The 22,733-nt window shown below is 41.2% G+C and overlaps 1 protein-coding gene across 1 annotated transcript in view; it reads left to right on the top strand.

The window, feature by feature from the left end:
* The window catches only part of LOC122549042 (EMILIN-2-like), an 86,571-nt gene that overhangs the window by 40,247 nt on the left and 23,591 nt on the right, over positions 1-22,733 (top strand). The window contains exon 5 of the mRNA XM_043688216.1: positions 9,598-9,792. Within this exon, the coding sequence (XP_043544151.1) occupies positions 9,598-9,792 (195 nt within the window). The remainder of the gene's footprint in view (positions 1-9,597; positions 9,793-22,733) is intronic.

Genomic DNA, 22,733 nt, shown 5'->3' with positions numbered 1-22,733 from the left:
GACCTGAAATGTTAACTTGTTTACTCTCCACAGATGCTGCCAGACCTAAGTTTCTCCAGCATTTTCTGTTTTTGCTTTACTCCTAAAATATCTCAGCTTGCCGGGTGTCTCTAAGCACATTTTATCCCCTTTGTCCCTGAAAGGATGTATTGTATCCCTGACCACCAACTCTCCATTTATCTGTTAGTAGAAGGACTTTTATTGATTGATCCACGTCTCTGCCATTTTCTCATTCCCCATAATAAAAGCTCCACTCTATCCTATCAAAAGATCGACATTTCCATTAGCTAAATTCCTACATTTTACATACTTTTAAAAAAAGCTTTTGTAATTGGTTTTTATATTCTTAGCTCTCTTATTCTCTTTTTTCCCCTTTCAGCAACTATTTAGTGCATTTTTGCTCGTTTTTAATAATGCTCCTGAATCTCAGACTTACATTGTAGGCATCTTCCTTTAGCTGAATATTACCTGTAACTTTCTCAGTGAACTACAGATAGATATTTGTGTTGATTTTTGTTTTACTGTGGAATTATGGTGAAGATTTTGAATTTAAATGGTTCCCACTGTTTACTGATCACAATACCTTTAATTGTAGCTTTAAACCTATGTGATTGATATTGTAATTTTAAGGTTCTTATTTGGGACTAGAATATGTTCAAGCAAATCAAGACTGGGCACTTGAGAGTTACAGTGGACCATCAGCAGCAGCAAATTATTCAACTACAATCCGTAACCTCACAATGTGACATAAAAATGAAGTACAAAATCAGAAATTGCTGGAAAAACGCAGCAGGTCCTGACACGTAGCATCTATGGAGAGAAAGCACAGTCAACGTTTTGGGTCCAGTGACCTTTCTTCAGAACAAAAAATGAGGTTTCAACCTGGTGAAGCTACAATACAAGGAGAAAGTGAGGACTGCAGATGCTGGAGATCAGAGCTGAAAAATTCAGGAAGAAGGGCTTATGCCCGAAACATCGATTCTCCTGCTCCTTTGATGCTGCCTGACCTGCTGTGCTTTTCCAGCAACACATTTTTAAACTACAATACAAGACTGTTACATAATCTGCACTAAACAGAGTGACAGAAAGCCTGTCCATAAATTTATGTTCAGTGGAGCTTAAGGAGGGCCAAGGAGGTCCCTATGGAATGCTGTTTTCACAGCAAATGCGCTCTGTCAAAAAAGACAAAGCACAATTGCACAGTAAATATTTGAAAATGACTTTATTTTTCAAAATGTCCATACTTCACTTTGTCCTGACCTTGTATAGTAAAGATGTTGAATTGGAAATTAACTCCTGCGAATCTATTTCTGTTTAGCACTCTGCCTTTGGATAAGTGCGATACAGTCCATTATGCTGTCAATGCAGTCCAAAAAGTTTTCAATGTTATTCTGCTGCAGTGAAAAATACCTAAGTACCCCTTTACAGTTTCAGCCAGGGTAGTGGGTGGTGAATAGGTGATCATTCATCAGACTGTTCAGTGTCATCGACACCCTCAGGTTCATCAGTTAACGAATGTGCAGCATCTATAATTGTCTGTGGTGTCAGCTTTTAGCATATGGTGTCACCCACCTTGATGTAAGTGTCTGTGGTTGTCTCTGCTGGAATTTCCATCCCCACTTCCCACAGCCAAACAAAAAAAAACCTGGTCTAAAAACCAAGATCCGAGACTTTGGTTGTGCAACTTGGTGAAACAGTACACTCAAATTTTCTATTGTTGGAATATAAATAAGTGATCAATACAAAACAATAATACCAAAGATGTATTCGGACTTTGCTGAGAGTTTGGAAAAACTCAATATGCAGTATTAGGTTATTCTGTTGATCCAAAATTTAAAACCTAAGCAGTTTTAGGAAGTTCATTGGGAACTCTGTATTCATACTAAAAATACTGCATCTGAACAAGAAAGTGGTTTAGAAATCGGTGCTAAATTGAGGTTAAGGGGCACAGTCTGTCTGCAGATTCTGGCTCCAGGAGTTTTGCATCACTAACTGGCTTCTAAACTTAACTCCAGTATTAAGTATATGGTTTCTTTGAAGTGATTCACTCACTGGGAGCTAACAATACATTTGGCAGTGCAGCTGTGGTTGTTGATATAGGCTGGGTTATGACTAGTTTGATCCAATGACAATGTTTATTAGTTTTTGACCCAAGGCTAGTTACTTTAAATTGCCCTCATTTGGTTTGAGTGCACCCTCCCCCACTTTGAATCCCCCAGCTTGAAGCTGTGATTTTCCCACGCTTGGAAACTTGTGTCATGTTGGACTGTGTCTCCTGAAACAGAAAATACCATACTTCTTGCCCATTTCCTCTCAATTTGTATTCTCAAGTAAATCACCATTAATTCAGTATTCATCTTTATTATCCATTTTTCATCCTTCATCATGTATCCATAACATTCTAATTCACTGCAGCTTTTACTATAGTCCATCGTTAACGCTGCTGCTGATTTGGTTCATGTGCGATACACATACAGTCTATCCAATAACATACAAACTAAAAGCAGGAGTGACTCATTCAGTTTCTTGAGGCTACCCTACTGTTTGGTAATTGTTATGGGCCAGACCAAACCCTCTCAAAATATTCAGAAGATGGTCACGACCCTAACGTTTTCTTATTTTAAAGGTAAATGTAAGGTGTTGCATTCCAGATGCAATTCGATTGGTCAAACTACCGGATTTAAAGCACATCACACTATATTCATCCACGACACTTAAAATACAACAAAAGAAAGGAGGCATTTAGAATAACTTAACTCTATTGGAAAGCTTAACAGGAATTATTCTGTTCAGATACAGTAAGTATTACTAATTAACTGTTCCAATATTGTAGCATCCCATACACACACCCTTGGCAAAAAGCAAATTCAGAGCACATTTGTCTCACATGTAACTCCTGTACCAGGTAGAGAATCCCCTGTTTTTGGCTGTAACTGAGAAAGGGAAAGAATAGCTTTCACTTCTTCAAGGCCGCAACAGCAATTGCTGAAAGCTAAAGTAAAGATCCTAGTTCTGTGTGAGTTTGACCGTACCCAATCAGGCTGCTTCTGTTGTTCCAGCATTGTGAAGAAAAAAACCACCAAGGCCTCACAAAGCTGTTTACGCTAGCGATTCTGGTAGACTGCTCGTTCACCCCTGCCTTGAAACCTCTCTTCAAATAAATCCTGAAAAAATCCTTAAAGCCAGAGTATCATCACAGTAACATCACTGCTTTCCTGCCTATTTTAAAACCATTTGACTGCCTTGTCAGACAAGAATGTAAATCTTCAAGGAGCAGAAGAATTAACATTTCGGGCATAAGCCCTTCATCAGGAACTGCTTATGCCCAAAATGTTGATTCTCCTGCCCCTCAGATGCTGCCTGACCTGCTGTGCTTTTCCAGCACCACATTCTTGACTCTGATCTCTAGTATTTGCAGTCCTCACTTTCTACAAGAATGTAAATCTTGTTAATATGTAAATCAGCCTTAAAATATTCAATGAATCAGCCTCCATTGTTCTCTGGGAAAGAGAGATCCACAGCTAATGAATTTATGAGAGTTACAAATATCTAATCCCTACATTAAGTGGAAGCAGTTTTAATTTTAAATTATGTGTGCTCGATCTAGTTTCTCACATGAGGGGAAATATCCTTTTGGCATCATCCCTGTCAAGTCCTCTCAGGATCATCTCTTGATCTTCTACAGTCCACTGGAGGCAAAACCTGTGCCCACACCTCCTCCCTCACCTCTATCCAAGACCCTAAAGGAGCCTTCCACATCCATCAAAGTTTTACTTGCACATCCACTAACATCATTTATTGTATCCGTTGCTCCCGATGCGGTCTCCTCTACATTGGGGAGACTGGGCGCCTTCCTAGCAGAGCGCTTTAGGGAACATCTCCGAGACATTCGCACCAATCAACCACACTGCCCCATGGCCCAACATTTCAACTCCCCCTCCCCATACCGAGGACATGGAGGTCCTGGGCCTCCTTCACCGCCGCTCCCTCACCACCAGACGCCTGGAGGAAGAACGCCTCATCTTCCGCCTCGGAACACTTCAACCCCAGGGCATCAATGTGGACTTCAACAGTTTCCTCATTTCCCCTTCTCCCACCTCACCCTAGTTCTAAACTTCCAGCTCAGCACTGTCCCCATGACTTGTCCGGACTTGTCCTACCTGCCTATCTCCTTTTCTACCTATCCACTCCACCCTCTCCTCCCTGACCTATCACCTTCATCCCCTCCCCCACTCACCCATTATACTCTATGCTACTTTCTCCCCACCCCCTCCCTCCTCTAGCTTATCTCTCCAGGCTCACTGCCTTTATTTGCCCGAAACGTCGATTTCGAAGCTCCTTGGATGCTTCCTGAACTGCTGTACTCTTCCAGCACCACTAATCCAGAAGCAGACTCAACCTATCCTGCCTTTCCTCCTGAAATAAAAGGAATCTTTTGAGTGAATCTTCTCTGAATTGCAGTATGTGTAGATGTTTCTGATCATGTGAGGGTCATTCCGTCTTGTAGGTAACTTCCAAACTCACCTATTTGTGGTCAAAAGTCTGGACTTACCTTTATGAACTACACTGAAAGATGATGAATCATAAAATTAGCACATGTTTCAGGTTTTGAAAATTAAGCGTCAATGTACATATATGTACAGTCAATCTTGATATGGCACAACCAATTCTAAACTGATTACTTCTCCCTGAACTTCATTGAATTAAGCCCCTCCAGGTTCACTTCCTCATAGTTATTACACCCCCAAAGTTAGTGAAGGTATGGGGCATTTCTGCACATGGTGTTTGTTTGAGTATTCTGCAGACTATAGATGAAGCATTCACCCTATCATGTCTTCTCTGAGTTAAAGTTCACGGGCTATACCTTTTTCTTGGGGTATGCAGCTTCCTTTGATCTTGGTTGGAGATAGAGAGAGAGAGAGTGATGCTGCTGTGGTGTAGTAATCTTTCAGAGTTGTATGCCTTGTGTTTCATTCTTCCTTTACCCACTGTTTAACCCTTTATGAGGGTCCCCAATTATACTGTTTTCTGACTGATCTACCCTAGGCAGTGAAAACAAACAAAAATGATTGGTCCCCTTTGTTTTGTTTTCTGATTCCCTTTCTAGCTGGTATTGGGAGACAATAAGAACTCTGATCTTGAATATTATATAATGTGTGGACTGCCTTCCAATGGATTCTGTCATCTCTTTGATTTTCACAATGTCGCAAAGGGGAGGTGAATGCCTAGTGGTATTTATCAGACTAATAATCCAGAAACTCAGCAAAATGTTCTTGGCACGTGGGTTCAAATCCCACCAATGCTGATGGTGGAATTTGAGCTCAATTTTTTTTGAAATCTGGAATTAAGAAATTACTGATCAGCGTGAAACAATTATCGATTGTCAGAAAATCCCATCTGGCTCACGAGTGACAGGGAAGGAAATCTGCCATCCTCACCTGGTCTGGCCTAAATATGACTCAAGATCCTCAGCAATGTGGTTGACTCCTGAAATTACCCAGCACACCTCTCAGTTGTATTAATCACTATGATTGATCGCAATGAAGAAATGAAACCGGGAAGGATCAGCTGGCATTGACATTGGCACCAGATGCGACAGTGGCAGAAACAGCACTGTTGACCCTGCAAAGGTTCAAGAAGACAGCTCACCACTGCCTTCTCAAGGGCAACTAGCAGTAGGAAATCAATGCTGGCCCAGCCAGCAATGCCCACGTCCTGCGCATTAATTAAAAAAAAAGACACCATTGTCTCCCAAGTCAGTTTGGAGCTGCCAATTAGGTGACAGATGTCTCTCTTGGGAGGAGTTGGTTTTAGTTTAGTTTCTGAAAAGCTTTAGCCTTTCTGGTTCTGGGACAAATAGCCTGCATTTTAAATAGGGACCATAAGTTTGCAGATGACACTAAAATTGGAGGTATAGTGGACAGCGAAGAAGGTTACCTCAGAGTACAACAGGATCTTGTTCAGATGAGGTAATGAGCTGAGGAATGGCAGATGGAATTTAATTTAGATAAATGTAAGATGCTGCATTTTGAAAGGCAAATCAGGGCAGGATTTATACACTTAATGGTAAGGTCCTGAGGAGAGTTGCTGAACAAAGAGACTTTGGAGTGTCCTTGAAAGTAAAGTCGCAGGTAGATAGGACCATGAAGAAGGTGTATGGTATACTTACCTTTATTGGTCAGTGCATTGAGTATAGGAGTTAGAAGGTCATGTCGATTCTGTACAGGATATTGGTTTGGACACTTTTGGAATATTGTATGCAATTCTGGTCTCCCTCCTAGAGAAAGGATGTTGTGAAATCTTTTCTGAATCCTTTTGAGGATCTTGACAGGGTTGGAGGGTTTGAGTTGTCGGGAAAGGCTGAATATGCTGGGACTGTTTTCCCTGGAGTGTCGGAGGCTGAGGGATGACCTTACAGAGATTTATAAAATCATGAGGGGCATGGATAGGGTAAATAGGCAATGACATTTTCCTGGGATGGGGGAGTCCAAAACTAGAGGGCATAGGTTTAAGATGAGAGGGGAAAGATATAATGGGCAACTTGTTTATGCAGAGTGTGATGAGTGCATGGAATGAGCTGCCACAGGAATTGGTGGAGGCAGGTATGATTGCAACATTTAAAATGCATATGGATGGGTATATGAATAGGAGGGGTTTAGAGGGATATGGGCCAACTGTTGGCAAATGAAATTAGATTTATATAGGTTAGCTGATTGGAATGAATGAATTGGATTGAAGGGTCTGTTTCCATGCTGTACATCTCTATGACTCTACTCAAAACACACCCTGGCAAAAAACTGTAATTAAAATGATAACTCTTCATATGCCAGATGTGGTCCCACTAAGCAAAATTTCCTGACTTTTATATTCCATTCTTCTTGAAATAAACAACAACATTCCTTTTGTCTTGCTGATGATTTCTTGTACCTGTATAGCACCTGCAAGTGATTAGAGGGCCAGGCATCTAAAATCTCTTTGTGAATACAATACTTCACCACCTACAACAAAAATCAAAATTGCTTGAGAAACTCAACAGATCTGGTCACATCTGTGGAGAGAGAAACAGAGTTAATGCTTTGAGTTGAGTGACCTTTCTTCATCTGCTAACATGGCAAGGATCTGTGGGAATGCATGTGAAATACCATTTACAACTCCACAGATACTGAAGGAGACTGCGTCCGTATGCCACAACACCTGGAAAACGTTCAACCTTGGACTAATTAGTAACACGTACCATTTACGTCACAAGTGCCAGGCAATACCCATCTCCAAGAAGAGACAGTTTAATCAGTTCCCTTTAACATTTAATGACATTACGACCACTGATTTGCCTACTATTAACATCCCGGGGTTAATGTTGAGCAGAAACTCACCTGGATCATCCATGTAAATATTTTGGTGACAAGATGGGGTGAGTGACTGCAGATTCTGTGGCAGGTAACTCATAACCTAGCTCTCACCCTCCACCCAAGCCTATCCATCAATTTATAAAAATGGTTTAGATGAGAATAAAGAAGGTATAGTTATAAGTTTGCAGACGACACCAAAATCGGTGATGTAGTGGACAAGTGAAGAAGGTTATCTAAGATTACAAAGAGATCTTGATCAATTAGGTCAATGGGCTGTGGAGTGGTAGATGGAATTTAATCTGGATAAATGTGAGATATTGCATTTTGGTAAAACAGGCAAGGCTAGGACCTATACAACTAACGATAGAGCCTGGAGTAGTGTTGTCAAACAGAGAGATCTAGCAGTTCAGGTACATTTGTCGAGGTTGTCCAGGGCATTGGTGGGGCCTCTTCTGGAGTATTGTGTCCAGTTCTGGTCTCCCTGTTACAGGAAGGATATTATTAAACTGGAGAATGTCAGAAACGCTTTACCAGAATGTTGCTGGGAATGGAGGTTTGCATTAAAAGGAGAGGCTGGGTAGGCTGGGACTTTTTCTACTGGAGCATAGAACCTTACGGAGGTTTATAAAATCATGAGGGGTATAAATAAGGTGAATGGCAGGTGTCTTTTCCCTAGGGTGGGGAATTTCAAGACCAGCGCAAATTTTTAAAGTGAGAGGGAGAAAGATTTTTAAAAAGACATTGAGAGCAGTTTTTTTATACACAGAGAGTGGCTTGTGTGTAGAATGAACTTCCAGGGGAAGTGGTGGATGTGGCTACAGTTACAATGTTTAAAAGTCAATTGGATAAGCTTGTGAATAAGAAATGTTTGAAGGGATACGAACCAAGCGCAGGCAGGTAGGACTAGTTTAGTTTTGGAAACTTGGCTGGCATGGAGGGGAGTTAGACTGAAGGATCTGTTTCCATGCTATATGACTCTACGACTTGAAAAGGCGTAAGTGTAGACTGTTATGGAATGCTTTCAACTTCTGGAGGAGTGTAGCTCCAGCAACATTCAAGAAGCTTAATATCATAAAGTAGCCCACTTGATTGATACCCCATTCACCCCTTTAACATCCACTCCTTCAACCACAAACACAGCAGCAGCAGTAGTGTGCCATTTACAAGATGAATTACAGCAACTTGTTTCCTTTGTTAACTTTTTCCAAATCTGCAATTCCATAATCTAGAATGACAAGGGAAGATGATGAACATGGCCCTGCTAGTTCTTCTTCAAGCCATGTGCCATCTTGCCTTGAAAATACATCACCATTCCTTCACTGCTATTAGATCAAAGACCTGGAGCTCCCTAACAGCAGGATGAAGTAGCTCTAGACAATAGACAATAGACCAGGTGAATGGCAGAGCTTTAGGAGGAGCCTCAATACTACCTTCATCAGAGCAATTTAAAATGGGCAATAAATGCTGGCCTTACCAGTAATGCTGACATACCCCAAAAGAAAAGAAAATACACAATTCCCTAAAGGAGGACTGGAGTTGTGGCATCAGCAGTAGTTGTAACTTGTATTCCAAGATTCATTCACTACCTCAGGTAGAATCATTCAATAAATATTAAATGGAGTATTTGGAACTGTTTTAGTTAAAGTGGTATATCCCCCCACATCGTTGTGAGAGTTCCGTATTCTTTTCCCTTCTTGGCCTGATGAAGCACACTGAATATGTATGAAATATTTTCTTTTTTAGGATTGAGCCAACACACATGAAATTCCCACCATCAGATCTCTTAGAGTTGGATTACTATTCTCAATGGGAGTAATTAAATATTAAACCGTTCTACACAATTAAGCTTAATGGTAGGATTCTTCATGGACTAAGCTGCATTGATTGATTTAAAACATCCTGCAAGTTCTACAGTCCTGACTGCCCTTTAGTTCCTCACTTAGGAAATTCAGAGACTCTGAGTATAGGTTCTTGAACCTCTTAGCTATGCACATTTCCAACTTGTCAACAGGACTATTTGGCTGTAGTAGTCATCATAGCTATTTCTGTGCCAGCCCTGAAATAAGATTGTCTACTCCAGACACAGCAGGAATTGTAACATGTACCTTCCTCAGCTTCATGATACATTTTCACATTACACAGTGAATTTTCCTATTGGGAAGTAAATGTTTCCAGTACAAGCAGTGTGAGTGATTAGCATGTTAACGTGCCTATAATAACTAGAGATTCTGTTTTTATTTTACTTTAGTGGAAAGAGGCCAAGCAGGACCTCCAGGCCCACCCAAGCCAAGACAGACCCCTGTCACAGGAACAAGCTATGGTGTCATTGGGGAGGTAGGTTATGCAGGCCCCCCAGGATCAATGGATATATCAGATGTTAATGGTTCTCACGAAACAAAACAGCAAATTACACCAGCTCCGGGTAGAGACCATGAACTATCGGGTGAGTACAGTTTTTATACATTCAGGTCATAAATACAGTGTTATAATTATGGATTATGATCTTTCTTCATCGCCTTTATTTTAATTATAAGATATACTGTTAGTCTTAAAGTTTTGACCACAACAAGCTGTTTGTTCAAAAGTATAAAGTTGAACTCTTTACATTTTGTGTTTTATAATGGTGCCTTCATACTACAGCACTGTCACTTGGAAGGACTTTGACTTCAGTGTAATACAGAAATTAAACAAAAAGAACAAAAGAGAAGTACAGCACAGCAACAGACCCTTCGGCCCTCCAAGTCTGTGCTGATCATCATGCTCTAAATGAACTAAAAACAAACCCTTCTACCCTATTCAGTCTGTATCTCTCTATTCCGTCCCGATTCATGTAACCATTCGGATACCTCTTAAATGTGCCTGCTTCCACCTCCAATTCTAGCAGTGCGTTCCAGGATCATACTACTCTGTGCATGCAAAACTTCCTTCACATGTCTCCCTTAAACTTTAATCCTCTCACCTTGAACCTGTGTCCCCTTGTAATCGAAATTTAAACCCTGGGAAAAAGTCGTTGACTATTCACCCTATCTATGCCTCTCATAATTTTGCAGAACCTCTTTCACGTCTCCTCTCAGCCACCGCCATTCCAGTGAAAACAATCCTAGTCGTTTTAACCTTTGCTCATAGCCAATGTCCTTGTGACCAGACAACATCCTGGTGAGCCTTCTCTGCACTGTCTCCAAAGCTTTCACATCCTTCTGGTAGTGGGGTGACCAAAACTACACACGATACTCCAAATGCGGCCAAAGAAGGATTTTTTTTATATAGCTGCAGCATTGTTTGCCAACTCTTGTACTCCATATCCTGGTCGATGAAGGCAAACACGCCATATGCTTTCTTAATCACCTTGGCTACCTGTATTGCCACTTGTCAGGAACTGTGGACCTGCATGCCCAGATCTGTCTGTATGTTAATGTTTCTAAGGATTCTGCCTTTTACAGTATAATTCACACCTAAATTTGATTCTCCAAAATGCATCACATTACATTTGTCTGGATTAAACTCCATCTGCCATTTCTGTGCCTAAGTTGCCAATCTTTCTATATCCTGTTGTATCCTTTCACATTTGTCAGCACTATCAGCAACTCTACCAATCTTCGTGTCATCTGCAAAGTTACTAATCAGTCCACCCACTTTTCCTCTAGATCATTTATATATACTACAAACAACAGAGGACCTAAGACTGATCCCTGTAGAACACCACTGGTTACCGATCTCTATTTTGAAAAACATCCTTCCACTGCTACCCTCTGACTTCTGTGACCAAGCCAGTTTTGTATTCATCTAGCTGGCCAACTCTGAATCCCATGTGATTTTAATATTTATACCAATCTGTCATGTGGGACTTTATCAAATGTATCTCTAAAGTCCATATAAACTACATCCACAGCTCTTCCCTCAACAATTATCTTTGTCACCTCTTCAAGGGATTCAATCAGGTTCATAAGACATGACCTTCCCTGTACAAAACTGTGCTGCCTGTCACTAACTACTCTATTTTCTTCCAAATGTGCATATATCTTGATCCTCAGTATGTTCTCCAAAAGCTTCTCCACCACAGATGAAAGGCTCAATAGTCTATAATTTCCTGGATTATCCCTGCTTCTTTTTCTTAAACAAGGGACCATCATTGGCTAATCTCCAGTCATAGAGTCATAGACATGTACAGCATGGAAACAGACCCCATGGTCCATGCCGACCAGATATCCCAACCCAATCTCGTCCCACCTACAAGCACCTGGCCCATATCCCTCCAAACCCTTCTTATTCATATTCCCATCCAGATGCCTTTTCCTCTGGAACCTCACCTGCGGTCATAGAGAATTTGAAGGTATCTTCTAATGCCCCAACTATTTCTTCCCTTGTCTCTCACAGTAACCTGAGATAGACCCCATCTGGCCCTGGGTACTTGTCTACCTTAATGCAATTTAGGATACCCAAAACTTCCTCCTTGAATAGATTGACATTGAGTATTCACACACTCATCCCTGACGTCCTTTTCCATGGTGAACACCGATATAAAGTACTTATTAAGGATCTCTTCCACTTCCTGTGGCTCCACGCGTAACTTCCCTCCTTTATCCTTGAGTGGGTCTACTCTTTCCCTTGCTACCCTCTCACTTCTAATATATGAATAAAATAACCTTAGCATTTTCCTTGACCCGGTTTACTAAAGACATTAGCCTTCCTAATTTTGTGTTTAAGTTCCTTCCTAATTTCCCTAGACTCCTCAAGGGCTTTCTCAGTGGCCTCGACCTTTCGTATGTTTCCTTTTGACTAAGCTTACAATTTCCCTTGTCAGAAAATGCGCTGCTGGAAAAGCGCAGCAGGCCAGGCAGCATCCAGGGAACAGGAGAATCGACGCCTTGGGCACAAGCCCTTCTTCAGCCCATCTGTAGACCTCACTTTCTCCTCAATTTCCCTTGTCATCCATGTTTCCCGAATCCTGCCGTTCCTACCCTTCAGTTTTGCAGGGGAATGCAAGTCCTGCACTTTCATCAACTGGTTTTTAAAAGCCTCCCATATGCCAGATGTAAGTTTGCCCAGATGTAGATAAGCAATGCTTCTAGTGATTCTGATTGTACGGAGTGTCACTTAAGAAAATGGTTTAATGAAACATACTGCATCAGCAGCTGATCTTCCCACAACATCTCGAAAATGATTGCAACCAGAAAATTCATAGCAAGTTCCATATTTAAACATACTTTTTGTGGTGCTGTTAATGTTTTGAATTATAAATGATTACATTCCATTGATACTGGGAACCGATACATACACACACATCACTATTTGAAGTGGATCTGTATAATATAAACTTCCTATCTGAACCTAGAAATATAGTATCCCTATAGTGTGGTAGCAGGTCATTCAGCCCATTGAGTCCACACTGACCCTCCGAAGAGCATCCCACGTCATGCCCATAACTCTGCATTTCCCATGGCCTATCCACCTATCTGGCACATCCCTGGACACTAAGGGCAATTTGACATGGGTACCTAACCTGCACATCTTCGGATCGGGGGAAGAAAACAGAGCACCCAGAGGAAACCCACACAGACACAGGGGGAACATGCAAACTCCACACAGGCAGTCATCTGAAAGCGGAATTGAACCCAGATCCCTGGCACTCCTGAAACTTAAATACAGCATCTAGGCTAACTTTTAAATGCAGGTCTGAGGAAATGCTGCAGTGTCAGAGGTTTTCAAATGTGAGGTTAAGCTTCCATGGAGACGGTGGTTCATATGTGGAATGAATTACTAGAGGATGTGATACAACAATTGAAAAACATTTGGACACATACACAAATAGGAAAGGTTTAGATGGATATGGGCCAAATGCAAGCAAATGAGACTAGTTCAGTTTGAGAAACTTGGTTGCCATGGGTAAGTTGGACTGAAGGGTCTGTTTCCGTGCTGTATGACTCTATGACACTAATGCTCTGTTTCCCATCTCAGCTGGATCTAAAAGGTTCCAGACACTATTTGATAAAAAGCAGATTCTCTGCGCATTTTAGCCAATATTACTCCCACAAGCAACACTGTTGTTTATGGAAGTTTGCTGAGTCTAACTTAACTGCTTGTGGTTCCCTTCATTACAATGTAATTTGATTTTGAATGTACTTAATTTGCTATGATGCACTCATGACATTTGACAACACTAAATAGATGTGAGTTTGTTGTTCCTTTCTAATCCTGTATCTTTTCTTCATCTAAACTACAAGTATATATATTCACTTACTGCAAGAGCTCCATCTGCTGGAACTCTTGCCTTCCTGTTCACGATATGAAAGCCAGCATGATAAAAGTTTCATGCAATGGTTTAGGAAACATACAGTTTGTGAAGAAACTGAACTCCCTTGTCATTTTTCATGCAATCAAGAAATAATTATATATGTTAAGATAAAATTCAACAACATCTGTTTTACAGACCACTTGCTGTGAACAAATTGCTGACATTGGTAATGAGCCTAAACAAGTTAACCTAACCATAAAGGAACCATCCAGTGGCTGTAGAATGACAAAAATCCAACTTTAAGTTTGAAAGTGAGAAGGGTGAGTCAGAAAACAAGGTTCTAAATTAGGTAAGAGGCAGAATCTGACCTATAGGGCATTGGTTAGCTCAGTTGACTGGATGGTAGTTTGTGATACCAACAGCATGGGTTCAATTCCTGCATATACTAAGGTTACCATGAAGGACTCTTCTTCTCAATCTCTCCCCTCACCCGAGACACGATGACCCTCAGATTAAAGCAATCATCTCTCTCTCTCGCGAGAGAGCAGCCCTCTGGTCTGGTAAGACAGTGGTGACTTTTTATTGGACTAGATTATTAATGGATACGGTGGAGTAGGTTCAATTGCAACAATGTATTTGGTAGACCACAAGACCTGATACATTCCTAATGGACTTGTGTGATTAAAGACAGTTACCATTGGCAATGAGAAGGTAGGCCCATAAAGATGAGGAAGGGCTGATATGAAGGTAAAGAACAGAAATGATCCCACAGACTAGGAAAAATCTGAAGAACAACAAAGAATTGCAAAGCAAGTGCTAAGATCTCTAGAAAGTGAATGTAAAAAGATTTGCAAGTGTTTTCAAAAAGGAGAACACAAGGATATTACTCAGATATTGAGAAAAAGAGCAGCGAGAGAAACATGATTTCTCAGTGACAGGCAGCATTGACATGTTGATGGGAATCAGAGATTGACAAATTTACAGTATATTTGACATCGACCTTCGCAACTGAGAATAAAGATAAAATAACAGAGACAAAGAAAATTAAAATCAGATCAAAGGGTGGAATTAACTAGATTTGAATTAGAAAATCAGGGTGATGGACAAGCTAGCATTATTAAACATCGAGATATCTCCAGGCCTTGATGGCTTCCTGATTTAAATAAAGTAGTTGAGGAAACATTTGATACAACTGTGACGATCTTCCAAAACACACATGCAACTCAGGAATTGTCCCCTAAGATTGGAAAACCGCTAATGTCACCACTATTAAAGAAGGGCAAAAGTGATAAACTCAAAAATTACAGACATATTAGTCTAATGTGAGAAGTTGCTAGAATCTGTCAATAGTGATAGAGTCACTGGAGTATTTGGACAAATATGAACTGATCAACGTAAGCTAATACCCTTTTGAAATGATTATGTTGTGTCTGTTGAACTTAGTTGAATTATTTGAGAAGGTAAATAAAACAAAAAGTGGTGTATTAGCGGAGATTATTTCTGTGGACTTTCAGAAGACATTCAGCCAGATTTCACATATTAAAATGGTGGCTCAGTGGTTAGCACTGCTGCCTCACAGCAACAGGGTCCCAGGTTTGATTCCAGCCTCAGGTGACTGTCTGTATGGAGTTTGCACATTCTCCCCGTGTCTGTGTGGGTTTCCTCCCACAGTCCAAAGATGTGCAGGTCAGGTGAATTGCCCATGCTAAACTGCCAATAGTGTGAGATGCATTAGTCAAAGGGAAATGGGTCTGGGTGGGTTACTCTTCGGAGGAGTGTGGACTGGTTGGGCCAAAAGGGCCTGTTTCCACAATGTAAGGAATCTAATCTAATCTAATCTGATCTAATACCTTGAAACAATGAGAGCACCTAGAATTAGTAACAACCCTATTGACTTAGATAGGGCTTTGTTTGGAGGTACAAGATTGAGAGTAGGGAATTGATATGTTTTACTTGTGATTTTCTTCAAGGAGCTGTACTGGGGCTTTTCACTATATAACCCATTTGATGAAGAATATCTAAGCTTGTATTAGCATTAAATGGGTGGCACGTTAGTGTGGTAGAGCTGATCAAAGAGCAGGCACTGGATTTGGTGATGTGTAATGAGGCAGGCTTGATTAGGCAGCTTAAGCTGAAGGAACCCCTTGGGCAGTGACCACAACATGATAGAATTCGCCCCGCAGTTTGAGAGGAAGAAGCTGGAATCAGATATAATGTCTTACAATTAAGTAAGGGCAACTACAAAGACATCAGAGAGGACGTGGCCAGAATTGATTGGAAGGGAGGGGGGTAGCAGGAAAGATGATGGAGCAGGAATTCCTGGAGGTAATTTGGGAGGCAAAGCAAAAATTCATCCCAAGAAAGAAGAAACATACTAAGAGCTAGAAGGCAACTAATGCTTACAAGGGAAGTGAGGGAGAGCGTAAAAGCAAATAAAAGGCATACAGTGTAGTGAAGATTAGTGGGAAGCCAGAGGACTGGGAAGCCGTTAAAAACCAGCAGAGGATAACTAAAAAAGAAATAAGAGGAAGAAGATGAAATATGAGGGTAAGCTAGCTAATAACATAAAAAATTGTAAAAGTTTTTTTTAGAAATACAAACAGTGGGGGATCCAGCGGCGACCCAGCAAGTCTGAGTCTATAGTGCTCCTCCCAAGACTTGGGCAAAGTGGGCCACCCGCCTCCACCACACTCACCAAATCATTTAAAATAGTTTTTACTTAATGTAATTAGTTGCTCAGTACTGAATTTAAACAATTTAATCTCCTGTAAAAATGACTAAAAGGGAAGGGAGCCCACAGTTCTCAGCAGGCGGGAACCCCTCCTCCACCCACCCCAGCTGCAGCCGCCCCGGGGGACTTAACTACGGTGGCGAGCCTCGTGGAGATAATTTCCAAACTTGATGCGAAGATCGACGCCTTCATCGAAGAGTCCCGGAGCAGATGGAATTCACTCTCAGCCGCGCTACAAAAGCACGACCGAGACATCAAGGAAATCGAGCGCCGAGTCAGAGGGGTGGAGCTAAAGGCCGCGACCTCCAAGACTATAGCGCGGCCGTGGATCGGGTCCGCACTCTCGAACAGCGAGTCTGGACCTTAGAAAATCACATTGACGACCTCGAGGATCGAGGTCGTCGAAAAAATATTTGTTTGCTGGGCCTTTCTGAACGGAAGAGGAAGGCCAGTTTACAGTGTTCCACGAGCAGTGGCTTTTAAATCTGGAGGCTGGATCAGGTCAGATAAGGGTGGAATGGGCCTACCGGGTTGCAATGCATGGGCCCGGCTCGAACCAGCGCCCCCGCCCGGTCATGTTCCAGCTGCAGAGCTACAAGGAGAGGCAGCTGCCAGAAATCTTGGGAAAGATCCCCAAGCCATGATTTATAAAGGATCCAAGATTATGTTATTCCAGGACTTTTCCCCAGCTCTGGTCCGAAAGAGGAAGGTGTTTGATGAAGTGAAGAAGGGTTTAAGGAACTTAAATATTCAGTACTCCTTGTGCTACCCAGCAATGCTAGGCTTTAACCATGAAGGGTCCGTGTACAACTTCGGATCGCCGGAGAAGGCCAAGGAATTTTTGGACTCTCTTAGATAAATTGTAAGAGTTAATTGATGTTGTTTTGCCCTCCCCCCACCTCGCTTTACACCACCTTTTTTTTAATTAATCCCTTTCAGTACCTTACTATTTAATATTAACTTCGGGGGGGTGGGGAGAGGGGTTTATTTATTTGTTCTCTACTTAGCGATTTTCTCCCCCCCTCTTTTATATATATATATATATATATATAGGCTGGGGTGTCTAGTTAATGTAGGTGGGGAGGTGGTTACCTTATCCTATTTTATCTGTCTTTAGGTGCAGGGTTGTTTTCCCCTGTTATTTTGTATTACTATATTTAATTATTATTTGTTGAGACTGTAATTTTACAGTTATATATGTTTATACATGGTATTAACATTGCCAAATATATCCAGGTGTTGGTGTGAGTGTGGGGGTGGGGGGAGAGGTAGGGTGCTCACTGTTAACTCTAGCTCTGTAGTATATTTGAATTTTCTTTATTCTATCGTGGGGTGCCTAGGTCAAGGGTGGGGCACTGATTGGGAGAGGATATGATGGGCTTTTGGAAAGGAAGTGATGCCCTCTGGGAAAAAGGGGGAAAATCTCCATTTAAATACGTTTTTTAAATTTAGAAATAGTTTTTAATTATATTGATGTGAGTGTATTAAAGAGCCTTTAGTTTTGTGAATTTTATATGCTCTATGCTCGGGATGTTCTGGATAGGGTTTCCCCTCCCGAGGGGTCTCGGATTTGCCCGGGCGATTATGGTTAATCAGTCGGTTAAATGGTGCACCTGGAATGTCAAGGGGAGTAATTCACCAGTCAAAAGGAAGAAAATATTATCAAACCTCAAGAAAGAAAGGGTTGATATAGCTCTCCTACAGGAGACACACCTGTTGGATATACAATTATAGGGGGAGATTTTAATTGTATTATGGATCCGGAAATAGATAGGATTCCCAAGAGAGCAGGAGTATCTCCCAGATCCAGACAATTGGTGAATTTGAACAAAGAATTAGGACTAGTAGGTGTATGGAGATACCTTCATTCACAGGGCAGAGATTTTTCTTTTTACTCCAATCCACATAAATGTCACACCAGAATCTATATGTTTTTTGCCCCCTCAATTTTTTAAAATTCCATATCATCCTGTAAAATAGGTAATATAACAATTTCTGATCACGCAGCTGTATATATGGAAATCAAGGCGAGGAACAATGAGACATCCCCCGGCATTGGCGTATGGACCCCTTCCTGATGAAAGATAGTAAATTTGTAAAGTACTTCTCTCAAGAATTTAAACCTTTTTTAGAAATTAATTCAGGTATGGCTAGCAACCCATCAATGATGTGGGAGACCATGAAAGCTTACACGCGAGGTTTGATCATTTCAGACTCAGCAACCCAGAAAAAATTAAAGGAAGAACAACAGTGTCTGCTCGAAGCTTGCTTAAAAGCGGCTGAAACAGCATACGCTGACAGACCTTCTATTATCAAATTACAAAGGATTACAGCCCTTACGACAGCCCTAAACACCGCGCTTACCCAAACAGCTAAGAGGGAAATATTATTTGCAAAACAAAGGTTATATGAATTTGGCGATAAACCTGATAGATACTTAGCATTTCTCGCAAAGTAAAAAAAGGCCCCTCAAACTATCACATCTATCAAGGAAAGTGAGGGTATTCTGACTCATGATCATAAAAGGATTAACGCAATCTTTAGAAAATTTTATTCTGATTTATATAAATCGCAGGATTGCGAAGACAGGACGAGGAGGATGCAGTCATTTTTTAAAAAACTCCGGAACAGGTATCGGTCCTGAATGTTCCCCTAACAATCCAAGAAATACTTGACGCAATCAGGCAACTTCAGAGCGGTAAGGCACCGGGCCCAGATGGCTTTCAAGCTGAATTCTATAAAGAATTTACAGGAATATTGGCTGGTCCACTTAAAGACATGTATAACTATCATACAGTCAGGGTTGTCTCCCGCCTTCGCTGAAAGAGGCGAATATATCTCTTATTCTCAAAAAAGGAAAGGACCCAGAAGATTATGTGTCATACAGACCAATATCCTTGCTAAATGTAGATTTTTAAAATCTTCTCTAAAACGTTAGCATTGAGGCTAGGAAGGGTATTGCCACATATCATAAAGGAGGATCAGACGGGGTTTATTAAGGGCCGTAGATCATCCAATAATGTTAGAAGGGTTTTGAATGTGATTCAAGCCTGTCATCAGGGAAAGATACCAGGAGTAATAGTTTCATTAGACGCAGAAAAGGCATTCGGCAGGGTTGAATGGTCATATTTGCTTTACACATTGGAAAGGTTTGGCATTGGAAAGGTGTTTACCAAATGGGTCTCAACACTGTATAATGATCCCAAAGCAGTCGTGATTACCAATGGATTAGGCTCGGACAGCTCCAGTGTGGATAGGGGCTGCCGTCAGGGATGTCCTCTTTTGCCATTGCTATTTACGCTAATAATTGAGCCACTAGCAGAAGCTATACGGGCTGACCCTAATATAACGGCCCCAAGGATTGGTACAGGTAAACATAAAATTACCCTTTATGCAGATGATGTTCTTCTATTTCTCAGTAATCCCCTGAAGTCCGTGCCTCGCTTAATCCAAGTTATTAATATATTTAATTATTTTCAGGCTATAAAATTAATTTCTCAAAATCGGAGGCTATGCCAATGGGTGGCCTGGCTAGTATATCTCACCTATCGGATGGATCCCACTTTCCCATTCAGTGGTCCCTGGAGGGTTTTTTATATTTAGGCATTTTTATTACCCCAGTATTTGGTCAGTTGTATAAGGCTAACTTTGTGCATTTACTGGAAAGGATAAGGCAGGACCTCCAGCGATAGGGAGACCTTCCAATTTCCTGGTTAGGCAGAATAGCACTAATTGAAATGAATGTCCTGCCCCGTCTCCTATACCCTATGAGAATGCTTCCGGTGTTGCTGCCGAGGCTGGCACTACGTAAATTATATGGCTGGTTGGGTTCCTTCATCTGGAATCATAGACGGCCCCTCATTAAGCTGAAGAAGCTACAGCTTCCACAGGCAAGGGGAGGATTGGACTTCACAGATTTTAAGAAATATCAGTTAAGTTCCCTATTAAGTGATTTTAAGAAATATCAGTTAAGTTCCCTATTAAGTTACATAGCTGATTGGGTCTTGTCTGACCCCCAATCAATCTGGCTGGACATCGAGGCTTCTCAAGTAAAATGCCCACTTATTAACCTCTTGTTTTCAGACAAGAGGAAAATCATCACGGTTCACTGTAAAAACCCTAGAATACTAAACACAAGTAAAGTTTGGAATATAATGCGGCAAAATGAGGGCAATTCCCATAAAACATCCCCTTATACTCCGATAATGGGGGCATGGGGGTTTCAACTGGGGCTTACAGACGCCACTTTCAAACTCTGGAGATCCAGGGGTATCTCCTGTTAGGGGATCTGTTTAAGGAAAGGGTCCTGAAGTGTTTTGAACAGCTGCATCAGAAATTTGGATTACCTAATGGTGATCTCTTTTGATATTTCCAAATTCGAGATTACATACAGAAGAAGACTACGCTATTAGATAGTCTTTATAAATCAGACAGAGAATGTAGAGTGTTATGGCCAATAGGGGTACCTTCGGTCAGCACTATTTATCATTTATTACATGATGACGTATCGGGAGATATGGACAATCTGCTTAAAACATGGGATCAGGATTTGGGACTGGAAATCTCTATAGAAATGTGGAATGACATTTGGGAAAATGCCAGAAAAATCTCCATCTGCAACAGAACTCAGGCCATTCAGTTGAAGATACTTCACAGGGTCCATATAGCACCCGGACCGATTGGCAAAATTTAAGGCAGGAGCATCTCCAATATGCCCCAAATGTAAAATAGAGGTAGGCACTCTTGTACATTGCTTATGGACCGTAGATATTGGACTAAAGTAGCAAGTGCTCTGACAGAAATCTTAGGAACGGAAATTAGAGTGGATCCAGTATCTCTCCTTTTGGGCTTTTCGAACTTACCCTCCCTGGATATACACGGGAAGAGATTATTTTCTATTCTCTCTTTCTGTGCAAGGAAAAATATTTTGGTAAAGTGGGTGGCTGAGGGCCCCCCTGGACTTTCGAATTGGCACAGATTAATCATGGAATGTATCCCCCTTGACTTCCTTACAAATATGGTGCACCAAAAGACCAAATTATTCCATAAAATATGGCAGCCCTTCTTGAATTACACAAATACAGATATTTCGGCTATCCTAACAAGGGCTTTTATTTAATTGAGATGGAGAACCTGACTGGTCCAGGGCCCCTTGGGAGAGGAATCCCGCACGAATACAGGTTTTGTTATGATTTGATGCTAACACATTCCAAGCATGTATCTCACTATTCAATTTCTGTATTATCCGTTGTTTCTTTTTCCCTGAATAATGTAAGAGATTTAAATATACACTTTGATTAGTTGTCGGTTAGATTAGTAGTTAGTTGAGTTTTTTTTTCTCGGTTTCTCATTTTTCTGTTTGATAGATTTTGGTTATTATTTATTTAAGATTTAATTGTATATCAATGTTTATACTTGGGTTTTTTTTGTATTTGTAAACTTATAAAAATATGTTAAATTTTCAACAAAAATATCTATAAAAAAAGAAATATAAACAGCAAGAGAGAGTCAAGAGTGAACATTGGATCGCTGGAAATTGAGGCTCGAGAAGTATTAACAGGGCACAAAGAAATAGTGGGAGAGCTGAATAGGTACTTTGCATTGGTTTTCACAGCAGAACACACCAAAACTTCAAGAGAGTCAGGGCAGAGGTGAGTGTAGTTGCCATCACTAAGGAGAAGGTGCTGGGGAAGCTGCAAGGTCTGAAAGTGGATAAATCACCCACACTGGATGGACTACACCCCAGGGTTCTGAAGGAGATAGCTGAAATTTAGTGGAGGTTTTGGTGGTGATCTTTCAGGAATCACTGGAGTCAGGGGAGGGACCCAACGGACTGGAAAATGGCTGATGTAACACCCCTGTTTAAGAAGGGAGGGAGGCAATCAAAAACAAAGACCAAGGTCAGGTTAATGGATCTACAGTTTCCTAAGATTACTAAGGATGAGATTATGAAGTACTTGGAAGTGCATGGTGAAATAGGGCTGCGTCAAGGGCATGGATACAGGATAGGCTGACTGGCAGAAGCTGAAGAGTAGGGATAAAGGAGTCTTTTTCAGGATGGCAGCCGGTGACAGTGGAGTTCCACAGGAGTCAGCGTTGGAACCACAGCTATTCACATTATACATTAACAATCTGGACGAAGGAGTTGAGGGCACTGAAAATAGATTTGGAGATGACATAAAAAAAGGAGGAGGGACAGGTAGTGTTGAGGTGGGGAGGCTGCAGGCAGACTTGGATAGGCTAGGACAGTGGGCAAAGAAGTGGCAGATGGAATACAATGTAGGAAAGGACTTTAATAGGAAGAATAAAGGCATAGAGTATTTTCTAAACAAGGAAAAGCTCTGGAAATCTGAAGCACAAAATCACTTTGGTGTTGTAGTTCAGGATTCTCTTAAAGCTAACATGTAGGTTCAGTTACCAG

This window comes from Chiloscyllium plagiosum, chromosome 4 (genome assembly GCF_004010195.1).
Source record: "Chiloscyllium plagiosum isolate BGI_BamShark_2017 chromosome 4, ASM401019v2, whole genome shotgun sequence".
In the NCBI taxonomy this organism is placed as follows: Eukaryota; Metazoa; Chordata; class Chondrichthyes; order Orectolobiformes; family Hemiscylliidae; genus Chiloscyllium; species Chiloscyllium plagiosum.
Note: the sequence above shows the minus strand (reverse complement) of the source record. Positions and strands in the feature narration are given on the sequence as shown.